The 24,540-nt window shown below is 37.4% G+C and overlaps 2 protein-coding genes across 2 annotated transcripts; one reads left to right on the top strand and one right to left on the bottom strand.

The window, feature by feature from the left end:
- The first annotated feature begins 628 nt into the window (after nucleotides 1–628).
- Nucleotides 629–12,281, top strand: LOC134755475 (sodium channel protein Nach-like). Its single transcript, XM_063692029.1, has 10 exons — nucleotides 629–759; nucleotides 1,876–2,070; nucleotides 3,363–3,563; nucleotides 4,584–4,719; nucleotides 4,805–4,906; nucleotides 5,150–5,348; nucleotides 5,934–5,987; nucleotides 6,209–6,290; nucleotides 6,845–6,969; nucleotides 12,106–12,281. The coding sequence occupies exons 1-10, from the start codon at nucleotides 632–634 to the stop codon at nucleotides 12,204–12,206; spliced, it is 1,323 nt and encodes a 440-aa protein (XP_063548099.1). The 5' UTR covers nucleotides 629–631; the 3' UTR covers nucleotides 12,207–12,281.
- A 5,411-nt stretch (nucleotides 12,282–17,692) lies between these two features.
- On the bottom strand, nucleotides 17,693–23,376 carry LOC134753385 (uncharacterized). The gene has a single exon (XM_063689273.1). The coding sequence runs from the start codon at nucleotides 23,284–23,286 to the stop codon at nucleotides 18,091–18,093; it is 5,196 nt and encodes a 1,731-aa protein (XP_063545343.1). The 5' UTR covers nucleotides 23,287–23,376; the 3' UTR covers nucleotides 17,693–18,090.
- Between the last annotated feature and the right edge of the window lie 1,164 nt (nucleotides 23,377–24,540).

The following is a 24,540-nucleotide window of genomic DNA, read 5'->3' on the forward strand; positions in this document are numbered from 1 at the left end:
CCTTGGTACAATGCCTCAAGGGGCTATTTTAGATTTAAGCTAGTTATTTATTTCGTTTACGTAGTACCACTGTATATATCTTGTATGTTAATAAAAGAATAAAAAAAAAAATTTAGAAATTTTCAACATATGGGCCTTTTAAACGCCATAATTTTAGAACGACGGTACCCTACTTTAGTAGGTGCAAAAGATGGTATTCATAATTATGTTGGTAATCATAGAGCATTAGTAGCATGGTTCATGGCATGCTTATGTCCTGCGTGTGTTTCGTGAGCTTGGTTTATTAGGTCAGTTACATGTAAAGTCCATTAACTACTGCCATGCGTAGGTACAATTAATAGACTTGTAGCAGGTATATGAGTAGAAATTGCATATACGGATTCAGGGTGAGTTCCGTTGTTGTTGGACTGACACAAATTATTAGTCCTATTGAGATTCCCTAGATCATTGTCCTCTCTCCCTACATCCTACAATATGATATGTAAATTGTGTCTATTCTTATAGAATTTATCCGAAACGAATCCCACCACTCCCACTCATTATTTTAGTTTTCTTTCTCTTATTTAAAAGTTACTTGATTGAATTGTTCTCAGCTAACAATGGGGATACCAGCTACATATACTACAATAAAATGAAAAATCCGAAGAATAATTCCTTATTTAACCGGATTGTGTATGCGATCAATTATTTTGGCAGTATTAGTAATCTTCACGGGATCGGACATGTGATTTCTTTATCGCACGTACCAAGTTTTAAAAGGTAAGTGTTATGAAATTTCGAAATATTAGCACAATGAAAAATGAAATGCATATATATATATAAAAAAAACAATGCTTAAAATGATCTGGTACGTCATCTTAAAATGCTAATGAAATTTATCAGCTTTCTTTCACATGTGGTTATAAAGTGAATGTCGAGGCAAAGTGGGTGGCTCGTTATGTCAATGTGCCGACTTAATGATGTCATTACGCAGGCCTGAATATTAATCACTGCCCTAAATGGCTCGTCAATTTAACTTCTTCAGTGCACAAGGAGCTAATAGCGCTGCTCGAAATGTATTATCGCACATTTCTCTTAATTTGTATTTATGTAGTAACCAGATATGGAGTTACTATATTAAATTACCCCAATCATTTGTGACGTTTTCAACCAAAAGGTACCACATTGTCGCTTGTTGATAAGGTTGATTTCTAATTAAAGCTATATGGAAATAGCGCCTTACTGACAAGCGACAATAAGTACCCTTTTGGTTGAAAATGGCACATTTTACAGAACGCTAGTACCTATGGTAGATTAAAAATAATTTATAATAGCTTGATTTTGTAGTGTAACCGATTTAGTATAAATCTAGAATTGTGATCCAAATATAATAATAATATTAATATCATGGGACATTTTTTTACACAAATTGACTAAGCCCCACGGTAAGCTCAAGAAGAATATAAATACTTAAATACATATAAAACAACCATGACTCAGGAACAAATATCTGTGTCATCACACAAATAAATGCCCTTACCGGGATTCGAACCCGGGACCATCGGCTTCATAGGCAGGGTCGCTACCCACTAGGCCAAACCGGTCGTCTAAATAATCCAACAAAATATCATTTTCTCAATAGGATTTTTCTATTTCAAGTAGTTCAATTACATAATGTATTATTTATTACATTTCACAAATGAACAAATCATTATTTATTACATTTAATTGTTACTAGAACCTAACACCTGGGACATTATGTCACCCGAGCTATAGATTTTGCTGATTTAGTAGATTTAACATTTACATTGTGAATAGCTTCATCTAAACAGGTTTATATTTAGGTAGGAGCTTATATTATATCACAGCATGCCTCAATAGTTTAATGAATTACAGACTATGCTGGCTGTCTATATTGCTGGGCAGTTGCTGGGGCACGTGCAGCATCCTGCGAGAAGTTTTGGACCTCTACACGCAAGGTTCTGTGTCTTACTCCGTGGACACCAACTACCTGTCCTGGAACACCCCCTTCCCGACCGTGACGCTGTGTGAACAGCTGGACTCCGATAGGCTGAGAAGTTATTTGGCTGCGTATGTTTATATATTTTACTGGAAAATATTGAAGCTATAAGAACATTCCGAAAAGGGGAGTTAGTTAATAATTCTAGACTGCTTTTTATCAGCGAACGAAAAGCACACTCTTTATGGTCAGATAATTTTTGATTTTTTTTACCCGGGTACGCGACCACGACGCAAAAACCTGATTGTGTATTTTTTAATAGAATAGAATAGAAATAATTTATTCATTAGCACACAGAAATATAAAGTAATACAGAACAGAGAAACATAATTAAAAGAAAAAGTGCCACGAAATGGTCTCACCTCAGCATGTTGCTGGCGACTTCCAGCGCTGATCTTCCGTTGAGACCATCCGGTGAAACAATCACGACAGGTAACAAGAAAAACAACAAAATTAATATATAATATAACATACAAAAGACAGAGACAAGTTAAAAATACTTATTACAATAGACACTATTATTACGTACAGCTGTTATATCCGGCCGAACTCAGCTTGGCCGTACATATATTTTTGGGTTTTAAAGACCAAGGGTGTCACAATTCTTCAGAACCTTTTAATAGTCACAGGCATATGTATCTTTACTTGTATAAACACACAAAAAGATAATGATTAAATCTTAGTCTTATACCTACTTTTAAGAAACCATATTTGCATTGATCGCGTAAATGTACCTAAGGTCAACCAGGGTAAATGCAAGGATGGGATTATTTCTTCTATTATTTATTTTTCGAATACGATTGGTCGGAAAACCCTCTACTTTTCCTGTTTTTTAGGGTTCCGTATCTCAAAAGGAAAAAAAAACGGAACCCTTACAGGATAACTTTGTTGTCAGTTTTATCTCGGGGACGCGTGGAGTTATCGACTTGAAATTAAAACCATATACTCAGGTCTACAGTCCCTTGAAACTGTGAAAAAATCAAACTTCTAAGTTAACGTAAAAAAAAGATACGGCCGTTTATGCCGCAAAAACACATATGCCGACACTCTCAGCTCAGGGGAATCAAAATTTATAGCGTACTTCCCGTTGACCTAGAACTTAGAAATTTGGCAAGTAATATCGTCTTACACTACAAGTATAGGAAAAAATCAGATATCTATAAATTTGTAAAAAAAAAAACAATATTTGTATGGAACCCTCGGTGGGTGAGTCCGACTCACACTTGCCTGGTTTTCTCCAAGTAGCTCAGGCTTTTATCATTAGATGACGGGAGCTCTTGTAATTCACCTTAAACGTAAATAGACTCAATAACCCATAGATGCATTTACGTCGGTCGACCATATAATATTTTCTATTTATCAGGAAGAAACTGCCACCTACAATGTTGGCGTTCTTCAGGGATGTGCTCTACTACAACAACCAGCAGTGCAAACAGTGCACCAACTGCAAGAACACCACCTGCGTCGACAACTACATGGACTACGTGAAAGACTACCGGCTGAAGTGTGAGGACGTGTTGAACAAGTGCTGGTGGGCAGGGAAGCCTTACAATTGCTGTGAAATGTAATTTATCATTAGAGTTAATGTGAATTTAGGTACACCCAGCCGCAAAATTGCATGGCCATTTGCTGTACCTACTCGTACGGAGGCACACGGATGATTACGCGCCAGGTGCGTTTTTAGCACTTCGAATAAAAGATATCAGATCATAACTGTGACAACAATAATAGGAGGCTCATTAGGCTACGGTTACTTCAATACAGGAACAAAATCTTGCATTTTCTACACAGCTCCCACGAGACGGAAAATTGTTCAATGTTCAAAAGCTAACCTTTCTAGAGTTCGCTGCTATCCCTTGGGCAAAAATGGTTGAAATCCGTTCGCTCAGCCGTTTTGTTACTACATTTGGTACGAGTACGTCCATATCTACAAAATAATAAAGATTAAGTTATAAAGTGGCATAGGCTTAGAAAGCTAAGCATAAAATTCAAATCCCACCGTCTTACCCATTTCTGTAAAGTTATCTTACAGTTCTTGAATAAGTATATAATCTATGCTATGAATTATCTAAGAAATGTATTCAACGGCTTGATACTAAGCAGACGCTTTATGTTTACATTTTGCCTGGCCATTTTTTAGTACCTATTAGTAAAAGGAAAACCCACTCATATATTATATTGTTATATTATATTGTTTAATACACTAGCAGCTGAAAGCTTATGCGTGTATATTACTGCACTTGTTTTTTTTAAAACTATTAGGTCTATTAGTAAGTAAGTAAGTAAGTAAATATTCTTTATTACAACAAAATTATACATTTTACATACATGTAAAACTACAAAGAAATATTTAAAGAAAAAATAGAACCAGGTAACAACAGGCGGTCTTATCGCTAAAAAGCCTATTAGTGTTCATTTTGTTAGTTGTTCATATACCTACTCATCCCGTTCTTCTTGTTAATAGCACCTGTTGACGAAGAAAAGGATCTGTATCTGTATACAGTCTATATCTGTATGATTTCTTTGTTGTCTAAAATAACTGCCTACCTAACGATTACAGAAAAACGCGTATTGTCGTTTACAGATTCAGCCCCTTAGAAACGGAGTACGGACCGTGCTTTACGTTTAACTCGCGGCTGACAGGCGATGGGTTTGTCAGGTACATCAACAGGACCACCGGTCTGCCGAGCCTGGTGTTCACAGCTAGTCGGTTGATTACGGTTTGTAGAAGTTTTTATTGAGAAATACTAATAAAATCGCGAAAATAATGGCATTTTAAAAACGTTATAAACTTTTTCGTTTTAGTTGCGCATACACGCACCTGATGACGTAGTATCCGTCAAAGTAGAAAAAATAGTGACCACCGACATTATGCCCCTCGTGTCTGAACTCAATGCAACCTTGAAGGTAGTTGAACACTTTTAGTTACATTTTAATTAGGTAATACTAATTCTACAAGATCTGAGGATCGTAACGTTATGCAATTGCTTTCTACGTAGCCCAGTTTTTAGACAAATCCATATAAAACAGTTCAATGAAATATTTTTAAATTAAAGATGCTTTCAGATGTGCGACAGAATCTCAGTTGTCGGTTTGTATGAAACGTTTTAGTTGATAATAAACTGATGATTAATCATAAAGTTTTCACAGTCGGAAGCAATAACGAGCGACATGACTATTCACCGCTTGGACCCACTCCGACGAGGTTGCTTGCTCGTGCGGGAGAAGCCGGCGTTTGCGCACCACTGGCCTTTCCAGCGGTACTCATACAGCGCTTGCGTGCTGTACTGCAGAGCTAAGATCCAAGTAGACTTGTGTAACTGCACACATCACTTTATGGTCAGGCTAAGTAAGTTCAGTTCACGTAGATCTGTCTTTTGCGGCACTAATGCAGCGTGTGTGGTGTACCTACAGCAGTACCATGCCTTACAGGCTACCTTTTGTAATCACGCAGGCGTCTTTTAATAGACAAGTTTAGTTTTAGATCATTCATAATTCATACGTAAGTTAGTCTTTATTACGGTTAGAGCATTACTAACCCAAGGGGTAAGGCGGTAATACATAATTTATGCTTTATACCTTGTCGTAAATATGCCTTTAAGGCCTGTGGAAATAGCGAACTATCGTGTAAGTAACTATGTACCTGTATTTACGAAAAAAAAATCCCTTCTCACAAAATATGCTTTTGAAGTAGATTAACTTAGGCTGTATATGTAAATGTATTCGGTGACATAACAACCTACACTCTCGACGTGTAAAATAAAAAAATCAAGACGAATAAATTAACCTATGTTTAATTCATATATTCCAGCACCTACATCTTCATTGGTGCATTCTTTATTGGTGGAAATTAAGACTAGCAGGATGTTTTTGTTTACTTTTTCCAGTGTGGTTGTATCGCTCCCCAAATTTAAATCTCCCTATACATTTTCAGATGGATATAATATTTGCAACGTTTCCGGACTTGGCTGCCTGTATAAAAATAAAGGTTAATTTGAGCCTATTATCATTATTATAAATGGTGCCATGATTGTGGTGATATGAGATGCCATTTTGTGTTTTAATTACTTACTTACGTTTCGAGCTCTTGACGGGGTAAAAAATTATACACCATATAATTCGTTTAAAATTGTTTTATTCAATGAATATTAAAGAAATAATATGGTAACCGAGGACAAGATTATTAATTGTCTTAAATTTATTTTTTAGAAAGCATGCAGTCGAACACCAACTGCGGGTGCCCAATGGCTTGCGAGGAAATAAACTACAAAGCTGTGCATGTTTCTTTTCAGTAAGTTTTGTACTACAAAGGATTTAAGATTATTACAAATGAAAATTATCTGAACGACATCCTTCTCGCATTAAACTTAGCTATTCAATTAAATTCTATAAATCGTCCTTCAAAAAAATCACAACAAATTATTGCACGGATGAATGCTGTTTTGCTATGTAGATGTTTTTTGTTTTAATTTTAAGGTTAGGTTAGGTTAGTGTTTTGTGCTGATCGGTTAAATAACTTAAATAGTACCTTATTACAACTGATACGGTACCTAAGGTGAAGGTTAGATAAATGCCTGTAAGGAAGATATAGTAAACTAAAGTGAAAGATAAGGATTAGACGCCCTTTAATTATGGATTTACGTGAGTGGGAGTGGAATGCCGAATGCAATGGTTAATAGTAATGTACCTAATTACAAGTATTACACACACGCATTTATACATATAGATAAAAAAATGAAACGTCGGGATGTGTTTAAAATTCATTAGAAGTGATAACGAATTATTCGTTTAAATTTATTTTATATCATGAATAACTTTCGCATAAAGTATTTTTTTTTGTTCCAGCCGGGAGCCTAGTCCCGTTTCAAGAGAGCTCATAGCCCGAGGTTCCCGTGGTGTGGTAAGGCTGAACACTCTGCCGACGCTGCGAGTTCGGCGTCATGCTATCAGGGATAAGATGGCTTTAGTCGGTAACTAGGCATAGCCCCGCGCACTGGTGGCCGATTCTGATCTCACGTGAATCAATAAGTGATGCACGATGAGTGATCACATGATTTTAATTGAAAAAAATATTGATTGTCGCGCACATCATATAGTGTGAGCTATTTTCAAGGTCTTGTCAAAACAATAGCAACACCTTAACTTAACAAAATGTTAAATCAGAATCAGCCTCCTGGTTTTACCGCTGTCACTTTTTTATGAGAGCGACTATACTTCCCACCCGGATGAAATTTTAGTACAGGCCAAGTTTTAAAACTTGGCTTTACTATTGGAAGCTACATTTCTTCAACCAGAAATGTAACTTTTGACGCTGGTTGATCATATCCATAACAAATCCAGATCAAATCCATAGCCTGTTATTACAATCAGAATACGCTTCCTAAGCTGAATCAAAACCGACAAACATTCGGCGCGAGAAATCGGCAATTTTTAATGCACTGTTTATTTCATCGCTAAATTTATCAAATTTAACTTTAATATGAAGGTATCTAAATAATAACAAACAAATCTAACTGAAAGTGATAACATAACCTTGCCTAGGTTGCTAGCAAGTAGGTAGTTATACGTTACTAAGATAGGGGGATGGTAAGTTGTCCTAATAAAGTGTGTAAGTATAGTTAGAGCCGATAATGCTCGCCCACAGACATACAGAGATCGGAACAGGCATGTTGCTATATTTTTAACAGACTTCAATTCCAAGAACGAGGAGGTTCTTTATTCGGTTGCGGCTATTTTTTTTCGTAATCCTATTTTACACACCCCCATTTTCTTTCACTGTAACAGGTCAGATTAAGTATTTCAACATAATACAATATAATATAATTGAATAAAGAATTTAATATAATACGAGTAAAGTGAAATAATCGAGATTCTATACGAGTACCGTTTTAGCAAAGTTTGTTCTGGCGATTTCCATTAATTCAACAACTATGTGTTGCCTGTCTCGGCGGGGTGTTTATGAAGTGGTAAAAGCAGCTTAGCGACCACTTGCGTTTCATGAGGCTAATAATCGAGTGGAGACGTCGGTGTGAGTGAAGTGATGTCTGAGGAGCCATAAAAACGATGAGTTTCAAATGAAACTCATCGCTATATAAATATATAGCTAGTTCATTTTATGTACGACTCATCAGGGCAACTATTCAACGAACCAATTTCATTTGAATGTGCTACATTGAATCGAATTACAAGTGTATTACGCTTTTATACATTTTGGGCTTTGCGTTGCGTGCGAGCAACTAAGAAGCTTTCCATTCAATGTTGATACTTCATTAGCATATCTAGAAATACAGGAGGCCGTAAGTATTACTAAGTATAAAGTAAAACTAAGAAGATTACATAAAAGGCGTCCAAATAATAATAACTTAACCCCTTACTGCATGTAATAAAAATATTTGTTTAAATTTGAACTTAATAGCTGTCAATAGAGTTGAATATCATATCCACCATATATGGCTTCGTATGCGGTAAAGGGTCAAGTCCGTATTTTTAGGTTACAATCAATTAGGAAGAGAATTCCATCCTTACGCCGCGCCGTAATCAGTATAATCATGACTTGACATTAAACTAAGGCCCATTAAGTCGACCATGTTACGAGATTAGATTTAATTATATCAGATAGTATACCTATCTCCATGTCTCTGCGCCCTTTTCACATATGGTGCAGACATGGACCCTTAGGAAAGCTGACCGTAACCGAATTGATGCCTTTGAGATGTGGTGTTGGAAAAGGATGCTGAACATACACTGGACAGCGCGCCGCACTAATACATCGATCCTTGATGAACTGATCATTACAACCAGGTTGTCTATTGTCTGCTTACGCAAAGTGCTTGTGTATTTTGGCCACATTGCTAGGAAAGACAGTGATAACGTGGAAAAGCTGGAAGTCACTGGTAAAATCAAAATCGATAAGCCGAGATGCAGGAGCCCAATGTGGTGGACAGACTAAATTCTCTCAGCCCTTGATGTAACGCTCCACGGTGCGCTACACTCGCCGACGGACAGAAAGAGGTGGCGGCAAATTGTCCAACAGAAACTGTTCCCTAGAAGTGACCACGACCCTCAGTGAGGAGGAAACCGATGCAAGGAGGAGGAGGAGTATACCTATCTATTCAGCAGGGCTACGGCAGCTGCGTCACGGCTGATAGTCACGGGGAGCAAGTCCTTTCTTTCATAACGCTTATGCTTCGATCACAAAACATCGCATCAAGCGATTTCTTACCACTCTGACGCTTGTAGCGTCAAGCGTCAAAAAATCACATTAAATTGAAGGCCGGCTTAGACAATTGTATCACTTCATCCCTACCAATATTATAAAGCGAAAGTAACTCTGTCTGTCTGACTGTCTGTTACCTCTTCAGACTTAGACTGCTGAATCGATTTAGATGAAATTTGGTATGAGGCCAACACGAGTTTTATTTTAATCAATCATCATTATCGTCATCACCACGCAGACGAAGTCGCGGGCACAAGCTACTCCATCTAATATTATTTAAATCTGCATGTCGTACTTTTGGGAAATAATTTACATCAAGAAGTAATGAAAAATGAACAAAGTAAGTAAAACTCGCTTTTTAGTTTTATGAATCTTTGTAACTACCTAGTTGTGCACCAACGGTTCATAACTATACTAAAGATTTGGTAAACCAATTTAGTTGAAGCAAGTTTAATTGAACGTTCGCGTTCATGCTGGAAAGTTACTCGGTCTCTTTGAAACTACGTACCATCAAAATATCAAATAGTTAGAAGAGGGTACGGCATGCTTGGAATTTCCTCATGTAAGGCATACCCGGCTAAGATCGGATGGAGGGTAAGATCGTATGATCGCAATTGCTTCCAAAATAGTAGTTATTTTACATCACTAATACAATGTATGACGCTATTTCATATTGCCCCTCTTGCCACATTGTATAGTCCGACAAGAAATTGTAGAAAATTATTGAGGGCGTCACTTGCTACGTAACTGTTACATTTTTGACGTAAAATGCTTAAACATGGCAACAATTTAGTATGGAAATTTTTGAGTTCCATTTTATTTAATTTCTACTATTAAAAAAAGTGCGGAAAAATTAAAATTTAGTAGAAGACCGGATATTTTTCAACGTTGCATACTTATTCTCCTTATTTTTATTTTCTTATTCTTATTCAAATTAGCAATAAGTCCGATTAGTCCAAGAGGGTTTTTCGGTATGGTGTCTTGAAAAAATGTATTCAACATTGAGTGTAGATTACTCATAAACTATTTTATGGCATTATGTGAATTTATAATAAAATTTTGTTTTCTTTTTATCATTTGCAATAAACATTCGGAGGCAAAATTTAGTAGGAAATATGTAATATATTTTTTTATACAGTTGCTCAAAAAGTGCTACTTTTCGTGGCTGTTTAGCGAGCGGAAAGTTGGTTTTCGCGAACTAGTGCTTTTTACTTTTCCAATTTTTTTAAATTTTAACTTGTTACAATTCATGACTACTTATTGATGAGTGTTAATATTAGTTTCCTTTAAACGTCGTAATCAACATAAAAACCTACTGTTAATGGAAGAATACGAAAAATATGCATATTTCATATTTTATTACTTACCTCTTCATCATTATAAGTATTATAACACGTTTATTTTTTAATGTTGAGAAACCGTTGTTAATAAGTTGTCTGAATGGAACGGAACGCCTGTCAAAGAAGAGGCGTATTTTCTTACTGCAAGAATGTTTTAAGTTTCCAAAGGCAACATTCGATATTGTTTTTATAAATATACGATACACAAATAATCGTAAATAACGATATTTATGTAATAATAATACAATGTTTTAATATTTACAATTGTTTCTGTCTTATAGAACATGCATTTGAAAAAAAACTTTCATTGAAGTGGGTTCAATAATAACTAAATCTATTCTAGTCGAATAAAAGCTAGAAAAACACCTCTTCATAATGTCAATGTCAATGATGTCAGTGTCACAGAATTAATAATATAAAAGTTTCTAATTCCATTCCTTACTTGTTGCTTTTCTTATTTTTTCGCAACTGTATTAAAAAACGTCGTTCGATACACGTGCGGATATGTCATTCTTCACTCGTCCCGAGTCTTGCCACGAGCCGTAGGCCGTAGCCGCTTGCCAAGATAACTCGGTACTCGTGAAGTAATGACATACTTTCCGCACTAGCATCGAAATGTACTATTTTGTGAGCTTCCAACTCGCCGAAAACTAGTCCGGTCTTACCCGGGTACCTTACCTCTTTATAATTGGAACTTTATCTAGTAACATAACATTATCTAGTCTGTAATTCAACTCACGCATATTATCTAGCTAGTTACCTACTTGTAGCTGTAGACATCGGCATATTCAAGGTGGAAATGTGTCATGTAGGTATGCCATGCGACTTACTAAGAAATCTTTTTATTTGTTTGTGTATACGGGTACTCTATAGATAGTCTCTAATAAGTTTATGAAATTAACCTAGAACAAGAAAATCACCTAGAAACTCCTTTTATGCCCAGGAGCCTTATTCCTGGGCATAAGAGTTTCTAGGTGATTTTATTTTTCTAGTTCAACTGTACTCATAAAGTAGGTATATGGATTAGTTCCCTAAATGCCATCATCAGGGAAGTTGGTTTTCCAATAGTTCTCGAGACTGTTGGTAAAAGTTTTAACTAGCGTAGCAAACTCGCGATTTTATCATACTTCTTTGCGACGTGTTACTCTCCACTTGTTTCATGATGTTGGAAATAGTTAACAAGCCATAAAGTACAGGTTACAATGTAAAATAATGGCAAACCTTAACGCTTGCATAAGTCGTCGTTAGACACAATTTTGATATGAAGATTTAAGTATGTATAGTGTATCTGTATCCGCCGTCCTAAAGCATCCTATAGCACGAAATGTGTGCGAAAGTTTTACACAACCTATTTATAAATAGTTAGGCTATTTATAAACTCTCCCTAGCGTGTTCCAGATATTAGCTTGCAACATGCACAAAGAAAGCGCTGCAGGCTGCAGATCGATGATAAAACGGGATGAAACCTTTTTATGATTTATATAGACTATAGACAAAATATTTACCTAAATTTCTTAAGGGCATCATTAATTTGATTGTATAATTTACAGTGGACATTGGTGGTGTGGGTGGAGTGTTCTTCGGAGCATCTTTACTTAGCGTTATCGAGATCGTGTACTTACTCTGCATTCGCCGCAGTCGCAGCTCATAAGCACCAGTAAATTGGTAAGTGAACCTAACCTTCCCATTGTTCTAGCCCTAGCGTCAAAATCGGCGCCACACTTACGTTTTACCCGGCTTATTCTATGACACACTTTACAGCATTAAACTAAGACGGATTTCAACATAGGAGGTGCTCATTGTTCGTATTAGGTGTTAGGTATGTGAGAGTGTTATTTTAGAATTAATTATAAAAAAATTATTTAAGTAACCTTCCTTTGTAATTTATTCAATGTTTTGTTTGTTACATTAAAAAAGTTTGTTGTAATTTAAAAATTAATATTTCGACTTGAAGCTAAATAGGTACATATTTCCAATATTACACGGTGAAAAGTATAAAACCTTGAAGAGCTTCCAAGAGCAACATACTTACGTTCGAAGTCGCTAAACTTTTTATTTATTTGTTAAGTTTAGTACGCTCAAAGTCCGGTCCGTCTTTGTCAGGAGAAGAATTAATTTTGTAAAGGAAAAGAAATTAGGACAAAGAAATTAAGCCAAACAAATTCTAAACAGGAAATTAGTATACTTCCGGACCGTAATGTATGTATATGTATGTGTGTATGTATGGTGTACAAGTTTTACAAAAATGAATAAATTAGTTCAAGAATAGAATCTTGATTGTTTAATACTTTTATTTGGAAAAAGTATTTTGTTTGAAAATGTTTGAATACGAAGATTAATTTTATTTATTTAGTCAACACACATTAATAATGTACAATACATAAAAAAATCAAAACTTAAAACTAATTATTACTAATTAAACCTAGATAAGCTAAAACCAAAACAATACAAATTAAAAACTAAATATAGAAAATTTCCCTTAAGTCCCCCGCTTCCAGGAAACTCCCCAAAATGCTGGCGGCATTCCTCCTCTGAATCGCCAGGCCCAGCCTCTGCGCAAAGAAGGAGCCCGCCCTATGGTCGCCTGAGACGCCTACTAGTCGAACCGACACCTCTTTAACAAACTTTTTGGTGTCGGTTGACCACGGACCCAAAGTTTCCACCGCAAGCGCCGCAAAATCGTATTCGTTCGTTAAGAACGCATACTTGCGGCGCTTTAGTGTCTGTGTCTGGTCCGCGGCCGTCCCAGGCTTTCGAGCAGACCCCTCCACGTGGGACGGGGCCAGCGTGTCGGCGCAGGTAGCGTCCTACGCCAAGGGGCGACCCAGGCTCCATGGCACGAGAGTGCAGCCGTCAGGTCTCTTGCCGTCAGCCGCCGAGAGGCCCGACGGCTCGAACGTCGCGGAAAGACCGGCGGTGCTGAGGGCGCGGCGGATTAAATCATTCAGGGTGGAATGCCTGTAGAAACGACCAGCGCTCATCCTGCAGTGCAGGCCATGCCGTCCTAGTGTCCACCGGTTGGGCGCAGCGACTGCACGCATGGGCCTCACAAATTTTCATGCCCAGACGAAGGCAAACCGCGATTTGCAGAGCATTTGGCTCTATCGCAGTGCCAAAATTGCGCGATGGGAGCGAAGAGTCTAGCTCACTCATGGTGGTCATGGGATTCCTGAAAGAGGAGTTGGTGTCGCATCTTATCGTTGACAGCGTCCCACGCCGCTTGGCTTGACTTATCCTCCGGGACGAGATCGACGGCATGGTCAGCCCCCCAAGCAGATTCTGCCTCTGCCAGGCACGCCATCGACACGCCAGCGGTTGAAGGGATACGTAGAATACCGCCGACGAGAGGGAGTGTGCGTGTAGGCAGATGACAGAAATGCCGGGAGTGCTAGATCAGCCGTCAACCGGATACCGAGTCCACCAAACTTTATCGGGAGGGAAGCCTGCGACCAGCTAGAGGGAGTAAAACTTACATTTAAGATTTTACCAACCGCCTCTTTCAGAATAGAATAGAATCTAAACAAATATTCACTTTATTTGTTTAGATTCTATTTACAGACCCCTACGGGACGGTTACTGTCGCTATCTACTAACTAGATTACATGCTTACAGTATAAAAATGCTTTCGATAATCAGTTATTAATATTAACTATACCTACATATGTTTTGTGCTGCAATCTTCACGGCGTCAAAAAATAAACTAAATATATGGAATAAACCCACTTGCTTCTGTGTTCACATTTTTAATTAATGTTTAATGAAATAATGAAAGACGGATCTTATTAAGTGCTACTACTGCAAGCCAACTAAATTAAATAGAATTTAAAGCGTTTTGTAAATCTGTACGTCACACAGTTTTTCTGACAAACTCACAGACCTGTCATTTTTAGGGTTCTGTACCCATAGGGTAAAAACGGGACCCTATTACTAAGACTCCGCTGTCCGTCTGTCCGTCTGTCACCAGGCTGTATCTCAACAACCGTGATAACTAGACAGTTGAAAATTTCACAGATGATGTATTTCTGTTGCCGCTATAACAACAAATACTAAAAAGTACGGAACTCTCGGTGCGCCAGTCCGACTCGCACTTGGCCGGTTTTTATGCTTACGGACAAACTGGTCTTCTTGGCATCTGTTTTGACATAGATTTGACTAAGTATATAAACTTACTTTTTCGTTCGCTGTTTGGATATGATTATGGACGGTATAGAAAGGACGACAATCTCTTATGGCAGAACTATTGCAAAAGTGACCGGCTTTCAGCTGTAAATAATAGTTCCTAATCTCTCCGGTGGCGCTAGTTAGGCTCTGGGACATGAGTATAACATTAACCATATAAGGCAACAAATAACCCGACCAAATTACGTAGGTTGTTTTTGGTAGTATTTCGGTGTATGGTGGCGCCGCCTAATTACTGTTTTTTGATGGACACTTTTCATACATAGAGATTTGGCTCCTTTATATAGTCTCCATGGATATGACCAAGATATGACCATCGAGTGTATAGTAGTTATTTCAATAACTCTTGGATGTTCCACAGATTAATAAATAGTCACTACGATGTTCAAGCAATTACTATTTGTTCTGACTAAGTACCATCAGCCGTAATAGTGCATGGCGACTTTATCAATGAATTCATTCATAATATCTCCATGTAATTTCGCAGTTTTCTGTACCTATAAAGTATGATTGTTTATTTGTCTAGTGATCAAAGAGTACCTACCTACCTTGTGACTTGTTACCTTTGCTTGTTACTGTCATGGACAATCAAAAGTGATTATATTCTCTTTGTATAATTAAGTGACGTAGTGATTATATGCTCTTTGATACCAAGTGGTTATATTCTCTTTGTTTGATAACTATTCTCTTTGAATTCAGTCATTTTCGATTACAATAGCTCAATTTCATAATAAATTCGAAATTGAATTATATTTTTATTAGATTTAATTGCAAAGACATGGCGACAAGATGTTTAAATTTTTTTATAGTGTTCTTAACAATTCCATGTACAATGTTTGCAGCTAGGACAAACACCACTTCTTTCCGTGATCCAATAATGAATGCGCTTTTCAACCGTGAGTATTAATATTAAGTATAAACTGAAATAGATAACATACACTAAAGAAAAGTTCAGTTTATAGTTAACATATATGTATGACTACTTAAAAAACACAAATCAAAAAATATTTCATAAAATATCCTAATTATTATGATTTGGTTTCTAGTTGAATCTAGGTAGTATGTGTGTGTTTGCATCGTGTGTTCCAGTTGCGACTCGACTGATCCGATGTTGGTGGCTGGGGTGTTATTTTATTCTTTATGGACTTTATGGTGTATTTTATTGATACCGCGAACGATTACAATTTTTGTGGTCTCAGGAGTAAGTTGTTACGTGTTTTTAATTTAAAATTTGGGGGTCGAAGGTGCTATTTGGATTAGGAATATTTATTAATAGGGAATATTACGCGAAACTGCGTAGGGGGCGCCAGGGCGCCACTACCACAATCTGAGGGTCTATCGTGAAACAAGAAAATTTCTTTATCTAACATTTCTGTCACTCTTGCATATTCGAGCGATAAAGAGGCAGATAGCGAATTATCGGATTCGCGTTTCCCGGTAGATCCCCTGTAAGCAAACAGCCTTGATGCATTAATGTCATATTTTATTATCTCTAAAAACTTGTCAAAAACCTTTTCAAAGGTACAGTATGTATAAGTTACTCTTAGGTTTACTAAAAAGGCTAGGCCTGCACTCTGGTGGCAGAACATTGCAGTAATATCCCCTAATGTTTTTTTTAAAGTTTGTAATATGTATCAAGCGGACCTCAGGCTCTCATGTCATGAGCCATGACAAAAAGCTGGGGCAACTTATTAGTTTGTTTACCTACGTAATCTAACGTTATTATTATTTTTATTCTAAACCGTTTGCGTTTGCATTAGAAATAACAAACCAGGAAAGGCGAAAAAATAAGTTCGTTTCTGTCCTGTAATCAATTTGAGCAAGCTCGACGACCGACGACCCTGTAACTCAATTTACAGAGATACGTTTAGGGGGTGAAATCGGGTATTATGGCGGTGTAACCAGTGTTCCTATTCAGCGTTATTACAATGAAATTTCTAACGTTTGATGCAAAGGAAGTATAAATCTTTAATCAAGCGTGCTTTTAGGGCGCGTGTCACACGCTCGCTGTGAGTTAAGTCAAGCTCTTAGAAGAGGCGTAACTACAATAGGGAATATTAAGCGAAACTCTGCGTAGGTGGCGCCACTACCACAATCTGAGGGTCTATCGCGAAACAAGAAAATCGAAACCCCGCCACCTAACATCTCTGACAAAGAGGCAGATAGCGAAATTTGGGATTCGTGTTTCCCGGTAGGTCCTCTGTAAACAAACCGCCTTGATGCATCGATGTTATATCGCTGTAAACTTGTCAAAACCCTGTTAAAGGTACAGTATGTATAAGTTACTCCATGGTTTACTAAAAAAACTAGTGCTGCACTGCAGAACATTGCAGTAATATCCCCTATTAGGCCAATTCGAACATACCTATCTGACATCAGAATGCTCGCGCCAATACATGTACGAGCGAATTACACGATAACTGAATGACATAATTTAGATATCATTCTGATGTCAGTGGACGTACGAATTGGCATGAATATGTCGTGTTTAGCGTTGAATGGAATATTGAACTTAATTGCTACGCGCTACGGCGTAGCAAATGCGGCTACGATTGCGATTTGATAGCAATTATATAATATATAGCAACTTAATTTGTTATTGGCATGACATTATTCCCAGAGCATTCCTCTCTTTCATGCTTATTATTTGGACTGGCAGTGTTGGGCAAAAAGTAATTGAATTACTAATTAATAATTGTAAGGACAATTTGTAATTGATATTAATAGCTTCAATTACTTGTAAAAAGTTATTGCGCCTTCAATTTACAATTGCAATTGCAAAAGGTAATTGTTAATTTAATTTTTAATTACATTTTGAAATTGAAATTTAAAATTATAATTAATTTATTCAATTAAAAATTACTATTATTGAATACTCATTTTTGATCATCTTTATTTCTGTTGATTGTAATAAGGTTGATTTTGGATCTTGCTGTTTTTCGAAATAATACAAATGAGTGTTGCTTGTTCTACGATTTATTGAAGACTGAAGTGTGTTTAGGAAAGTACTTATTAAATACAATATGCATGTGTGCGTGGGCCGTGCACACATATAAGATTTTTAAACAGCTTTAACATACCGCCCACCAAAAGGATATTGATTATCCTTTTTCAAAATCAAATAATCATGCACAATTTACAACAAAATTAAAATACAATTCATTAGTAATACATTCATTAGGTGTAAGACTTCTTAACCAGGTTTGCATAAACATCAAAATTGGAAAGAAATTTACAAATTAGTATAACAATAAAAATAAGATATGTTCTTTATCAGAACAAATATAATTTTTGGACGTTATAAACAAGTATAACAATAGTTAATTAACGTATAATGTATAATTAAATAAATCTAACTATTCTGAGACATCGACTGGAAAGAAACAAAGTTTACTGATAGAACGTTTAACAATATTTTCACCGCTCTTGACACTGTACACTCGCGTTAGGCCGTCGTTTCCGGGATGTTTGTCAACAATGCGTCCTAATAACCACTTTCCAGGAGGTAAGTTTTCGTTTTTTATTAATACGATTTGGCCAATATCAAGTTCCGGTTCCCTTTTTGTCCATTTCGTTCTTTGTTGAAGTGTTGATAAATAATTTTGTTGCCACGTGTGCCAAAAATCATTTAACATTTTTTGCAGGTGTTGCCAACGAGACAAAACGTTCATGTTCATATCTTTGAAGGTTGGTGATGGTATGGTTATCGGTGCCTCTCCAATCAAAAAGTGTCCTGGGGTTAAAGGATCCGTGTTTTCATCGTCGTCTATGGGAACGTAAGGCCGTGAGTTAAGGCACGATTCGACCTGGCAGATCAGAGTTGAAAATTCCTCAAAGGTAAGATGAGAATTAAGGACTCTTTTTAAATGGAACTTCATAGACTTTACTCCACTTTCCCACAATCCACCAAAATTGGGACTGTATACTGGTACAAAATGCCACTGAGTTCCATCTTGTGCCAGCTTTCTAGCTATATCTCCATCAAAGTCCAACTTTGCATCTTCAAATGCATCTGCCAAAGCCTTATTTGCTCCAATGAAGTTCCTCCCTTGGTCACTCCAGAGATGTGCACACCTACCTCTTCGTGCGACAAAACGTCTAAAGGCCCCAATAAAAGCTTCCGAGGTTAAATCTCCGACAAGCTCCAAGTGTATGGCTTTAGTAACCATACATACGAATATAGCTATGTATGATTTCGTGGTTCTTAATCCTCTCCCTTTTGACATAAGTGTCTGATATGGACCAGCGAAATCGACTCCACTATTCAGAAATGGACGCGCTGGGGTAACCCGTTCCTTAGGTAGATCTCCCATTAACTGCTTCTTGGCAGTGGCGTTTTGTCGTGCACATATCAGGCATTTGTGGATGTATGATCTGACCTTTTGTTTAATTTTTAGGATCCAGTATTTACTTTTTAGGTAACACATCATCAACTGTTGTCCGCCATGAAGGGTTCTTTGATGAGCATCAGCCACAAGTAAAAAGGTAAGTCGGTTCTTATTGTCCAGAATTATAGGGTTCTTGCTGTCTTCGCTCAGATTTGCGTGTTTAAGACGACCGCCCACCCTGAGTATATTAACTTCATCCAGGTAAGGATTTAATGATTTCAATTTGCTGTCACATCTTACATTCTTGTTATTTCGTAGTCTAGTTATATCATCATTAAATGCTTGTTGTTGAACCAATTTAATGCAAGTCGTCAATGCATTTTGTAACTCTTCTGTTGTAAATATAGGGTTCGGGGTAATCTTCTTATGATTTAAAAAGCGTTTGCAGTACGTAATCGTCTTAACAAGTTCTTGTAAATCATCAAAATCGTCAAACTGGCTTACAATTGAATAATTATCTTCGTCTTGTACTCTTAAGTTGGTGTGAAAGGTTCGTTTCATTTCCAGGTTTGTCGTGGCGTCTGATTTATTAAATGGAATGTCATGAGCTTTCAGCCATTCTGGCCCGTTCCACCATAAATGATGTGAAATGAGTTCTGGTAACGGGGAACCACGTGACGCAACATCCGCAGGGTTAGATTGGGATGTGACATGATGCCATTTGTCGCCAATATCGTCGAGAATGGACACCACGCGATTTCTGACGAAGGTTTGCCAGCGGTTGGGGTCTCCTTTTAACCACGACAGAACTATTGTTGAGTCAGTCCATGCGAACACTTGGCTTTCAGGGATTCTCATGGCTTCTCTAATTTGTTTAAGCAGCTTTGCCAGCAGCGCAGCGCCACATAGCTCTAATCGTGGCAAAGATACTGGCTTCACTGGACTTACACGGACTTTAGCAGCTATGATATTCGTCTTGATTTCACCTTCTTCAGTTTCTACTCTTAAATAAGCGACAGCTGCATAAGCCTTTGTAGATGCATCAGAAAATCCATGTATCGTAGTTTGATCTAGTCTTAGTTTAGTTGTGTGCAGCCATCTTGGTATATTGACGTCCTTTAAGTTTTCAAAATTGTGTCTTATGTTTAACCATTCTTCTTTTATTTCAGGTTCTACTTCATCATCCCAACTTGATCGGTGCAACCAAAGTTTCTGGATAAGCATCTTGGCTTGAATTATGCTTGGTGCCAACCATCCTAAAGGATCGAATAGTTTTTGCGTCTCTGCTAGTATGTTTCTCTTTGTAATAGTTATCGGCTGCTGGGGTAGTTCAAGTTTGTACTGAAAACTGTCTTCACCCATGTTCCAAGTGATACCCAGTGCACGTACAGTTCCGTCAAGGTTGATAGCCATGTTTACATTACTGTTTCTCTCATCCGGTGGGAATTGCTTCAAAAAGCTGGTGCTATTAGACGACCATTTCTGCAGATCAAATCCTCCGTTTTTCAGAATATTTGCAATATTTTTGGCTACATCTACAGCGTCTTCTGTGTTATCTTGGCCCGACATGAGGTCATCCATGTAGAAATCTTCTTTAATCGTTTTTGCAGCTACTGGGTGATGTTTTCCTTCGTCTTCTGCGACCCTTTGTAATGTTTTCACAGCTAAGTATGGTGCAGATGCTGTACCAAACGTGACACGAAGCAGGCGGTATTCTTTAATAGGGTCTGCTGCACATTTGCGCCAAAGTATACGCTGCAGATCTGCATCTTGTTTTGTAACCAAAATTTGACGGTACATTTTCTGTATGTCCGCAACGAAGCAGATTTTCTTCATACGCCATCTCATGATTATGTTCCTTAAATCTTCTTGAAGCTGTGGACCCACCAGTAGCTCTTCATTAAGTGAAATATTGTTTATGCCTTTAGATGAAGCATCGAACACAGCTCTCACTTTAGATGTGTCTTTGTCGTTCCTAATCACAGCAAGATGTGGGAGATATACTGATGGGGCGTCTATTTCAGTGTCTGGAACTTCTTCCATGTGCTTCAATGTTGAATATTCTTCTATGACTTTGGTGTATTCCTTTTTGAATTCTTCGTCCTTTTCAAATTTTCGTTCTAGTTGTTTGAATCTTCTCAGTGCTATGTCCTTTGTTTGTCCTTCTGTTGACTTTAGTTTCTCTGTTCTTGTGGGGAGTCTCACTATATATCTTCCTTCTTTTGTTCTAGTAGTTGTATTTGCATAAATAGTTTCACAAAGTTTCTCATCTGCTGTAAGTTCTGGTTTTTCTCCTGAATCCAGTTCCCACATGTTTTTTACCAGAAGGTCTAAGTCGAGTTTGTGATGCATGACAATAATATTTTTTGAAGAATTGCCTTCAGCGTCTCCGAACACAATCCATCCAAGGCTTGTATTTTGTGTACATGGTGAGCCTGGAGGACCTTTGATTAAGCCGTTCAGTAAAATTTGTGCATAGACCTTAACGCCTAGAAGCATGTCTACTCGACCTGGTTGATGGTAGTTCGGGTCTGCCAGATCGAGTCCATTAAGGTGCTGCCAAGCGTGGTGAGTCTTGGTAAGTGTTTGTGATGGAAGTTCAGAGGTTACTCGAGTAGGTAAGACAAATGCATTGATGTTTAGGTTGAAATCAGTGTCAAATCTTGACTGAAGCTCACACTGTACCATACTGTTGATTGAAGTCTTCATTGATTGCAGTCCTGTGGCTGAACCCCGGACCGGGGTCTTGTGTAGTTTCATCAATTGCACGGCTCTCTCTGAAATGAAGTTCGCTTCTGAACCTTGATCAATCAAAGCCCGCAGTGTTAGCACTTGCCCCTTCTCACCCTTTCCTAGGACAAGCGCTGTAGCTAATAAAGCATCTGACTTTTTAGTAATGAAGTGCGTTGCTACAGTGATATCATCTTCTACTTCTTCTTTTGGTACGTCATAATCATTATTTTCTTCCATCTGACTAAGATGTGCCTTTATATTTTCGTTTTTTGTGTGGTGTAGTAGAGAATGATGACGTTTGTGACAAATTTGACAGGATGTTGGTAAACGACACTTGAACACGGAGTGGCCGCTGAGTAGGCAGTTATAACATAAATTGTTTGTTTTCACGTAGTCAGTTCTTTCAGTTACGTCCATACTTGCAAAGTCCTTACAGTGACTCAGCGTGTGATTATCATTACACTTGATGCATGTTCTACTTGAAGTCGCTGGTGGTGTTGTATTCAAGCTACTTTGTTCATTAGCAGGAGCTGGCGAAGTTAAATGAAATGTTTTCTGCGTAGCCGGTCGAGAAACTGAAGGAGCGGCCGAAGTAGTCTGGTGAATAAATTCCAAAGTCCGGAATTTGGTTTCAAGAAAAGTCCTCAATTCAGACCACTTCGGTAAGTCATCCGGTGTACTCTTAAAGGAATATTCTTCCCAGTCCTTGTGAGTCTCTGTATCAAGTTTCAACACAATCAAATGAACTATCATAGGATCCCAGGATTCAACGGATACCTTAAGGTTGCTTAGACTGTTCAAACACTCCGTAGTTGTGTCTAAAAGTGATTTGATTTGGTTAGAAGTTTGCGAGTATATCTTTTTCTGCGAAAATAATCTTTTCATAATAGCATTGACAATTATTATTTTGTTTCCGTAACGATTCTTTAAAGTCTTCCAAGCTTCTTCGTAATTAGCGTCTGTTACTTGTATGTTCTTAAGTAAAGCTTGTGCTTCGCCACTGACACTGTTTTTCAAGAAATGCAACTTCACGACGTCGGTTAACGAGCTGTTGTTGTGTATAAGTGACTCAAATATGTCTTGAAACGTTGGCCAATCTTCATAGCTGCCACTGAAAACTGGTGGCTGTACGCGAGGTAACTTCACTTTATCTCCTGTTATAGAACTGTCACTGGCAGTACTATTGCATTTACCACTCGAAAACGATGATAACATGTCCTTTATATCGCCACTTAAGCAGAAGTACAAATCTTCATAAACGTAGTAATCTTCATTAACCAAATAAGGTATATCAATTCGTTTTTCCGTCGGCGTACACTTAAGAAGGTCTTGATGCGCACTTTGAAATATACTCCAGTAATGTTCTATGCTTTTTAATCGCGACTCAAGATACCCCTTTGTTAGTCGTGCTTTAGGACATTTCTTGATATTTGTTTGAGTTTTTTGTAATATAGTTGCTGTATCTTGTATCAAACTTATTAATTGATCCATATTTGACACTTTGTTTCACTAAATTTCACGTAAATATCCTTATATAAACGACGACAAAGTTCAATTTTAACGTTTATTAATTGCACTCAAATGTTACTTGTATATTCACTTTTATAATTTGCTATTTAATTGCAAAGTAACTGCAAAGATCATATAGTATTGGAAAGTAAATGCAAAGATCACAAAATGTTCACTATGAAAAAACAGTCCGCCGGCCGCCTTATCGCTCTGGAATGCAGTCCTTTTGTTCTCGGTCGCCGGCGAACTCCACAATTCTTCGTTGCTATCCGGTTCGAAGGACCATATGTTGATTGTAATAAGGTTGATTTTGGATCTTGCTGTTTTTCGAAATAATACAAATGAGTGTTGCTTGTTCTACGATTTATTGAAGACTGAAGTGTGTTTAGGAAAGTACTTATTAAATACAATATGCATGTGTGCGTGGGCCGTGCACACATATAAGATTTTTAAACAGCTTTAACAATTTCCAAAATCCTTTAACTTTTGACTAACTTGACCCTGACTATTCATATAAAAAAATGTACATGAGTATTTTTGCAAGATTAGAAATAAACAAGGGAAATGGATAAGGGGAAATAATAAATTAAAAACAATTTTATGCTTGGGAAAGCCAAGGATTAAAGTATTTTTTTATGCCTTCGGGTTTAAGTACATATTTTAGAAAAAATACAGTAAGAGTGAATGTAAAGGAACCATAATTATGAAATAATTATGAATGTGTTATGACATCATTTTAGACTTGACAGACGTTTATGAATAAAATACCATTAAATAGGCTAAATGAAGCTGAATAATATGTTGTAAATTTAAACATGACTTATGTAAAACAAAGCTTTTTATTCAACTTGGAATGATGCTTTCACCTATAACTGGGGTATGTAGGTAAGTACGTAAGTGCATACCTTTTGTATAACAAATAAACAAATATTTTATAGCTCAGTCAAGCTAAAATGAGGACTAAAAAAAACCAGAATAACTATGATACAGTATGAATGTTATTTACGAGGTGTACGGTTATTTGTAATGTTACGACCCAATTTAAGATCCATAAATCGTTTCATAAATATATATTTTTTTATTGTCGTAGCATCTAGAGAGGATAAGTGTGGTTTTGTGAGCTGCTCGTTCCCCTGCTTGGGCGCAGCGGCCCCCCGCGCGTGCCCCGAGCCGCCCCCTGAGTGTCCGACCGGCTGCGCGTGCGTCGTCGACTGCCGACGCAAGGCCCTGGTGTGC

Source organism: Cydia strobilella, chromosome 2 (assembly GCF_947568885.1).
Source record: "Cydia strobilella chromosome 2, ilCydStro3.1, whole genome shotgun sequence".
Lineage (NCBI taxonomy): Eukaryota > Metazoa > Arthropoda > Insecta > Lepidoptera > Tortricidae > Cydia > Cydia strobilella.

What these genes read in the sequence shown, in the direction of transcription:
- LOC134753385 (XM_063689273.1), bottom strand. Translation starts at nt 23,286, where the DNA reads ATGGATCAATTAATAAGTTTGATACAAGATACAGCAACTATATTACAA.
- LOC134755475 (XM_063692029.1), top strand. Translation starts at nt 632, where the DNA reads ATGAAAAATCCGAAGAATAATTCCTTATTTAACCGGATTGTGTATGCG. An exon ending in CTGAGAAGTTATTTGGCTGC is followed by an intron (nt 2,071 to 3,362) that starts GTATGTTTATAT and finishes TCTATTTATCAG; the next exon opens with GAAGAAACTGCCACCTACAA. An exon ending in CTGCCTGTATAAAAATAAAG is followed by an intron (nt 5,988 to 6,208) that starts GTTAATTTGAGC and finishes TTTATTTTTTAG; the next exon opens with AAAGCATGCAGTCGAACACC.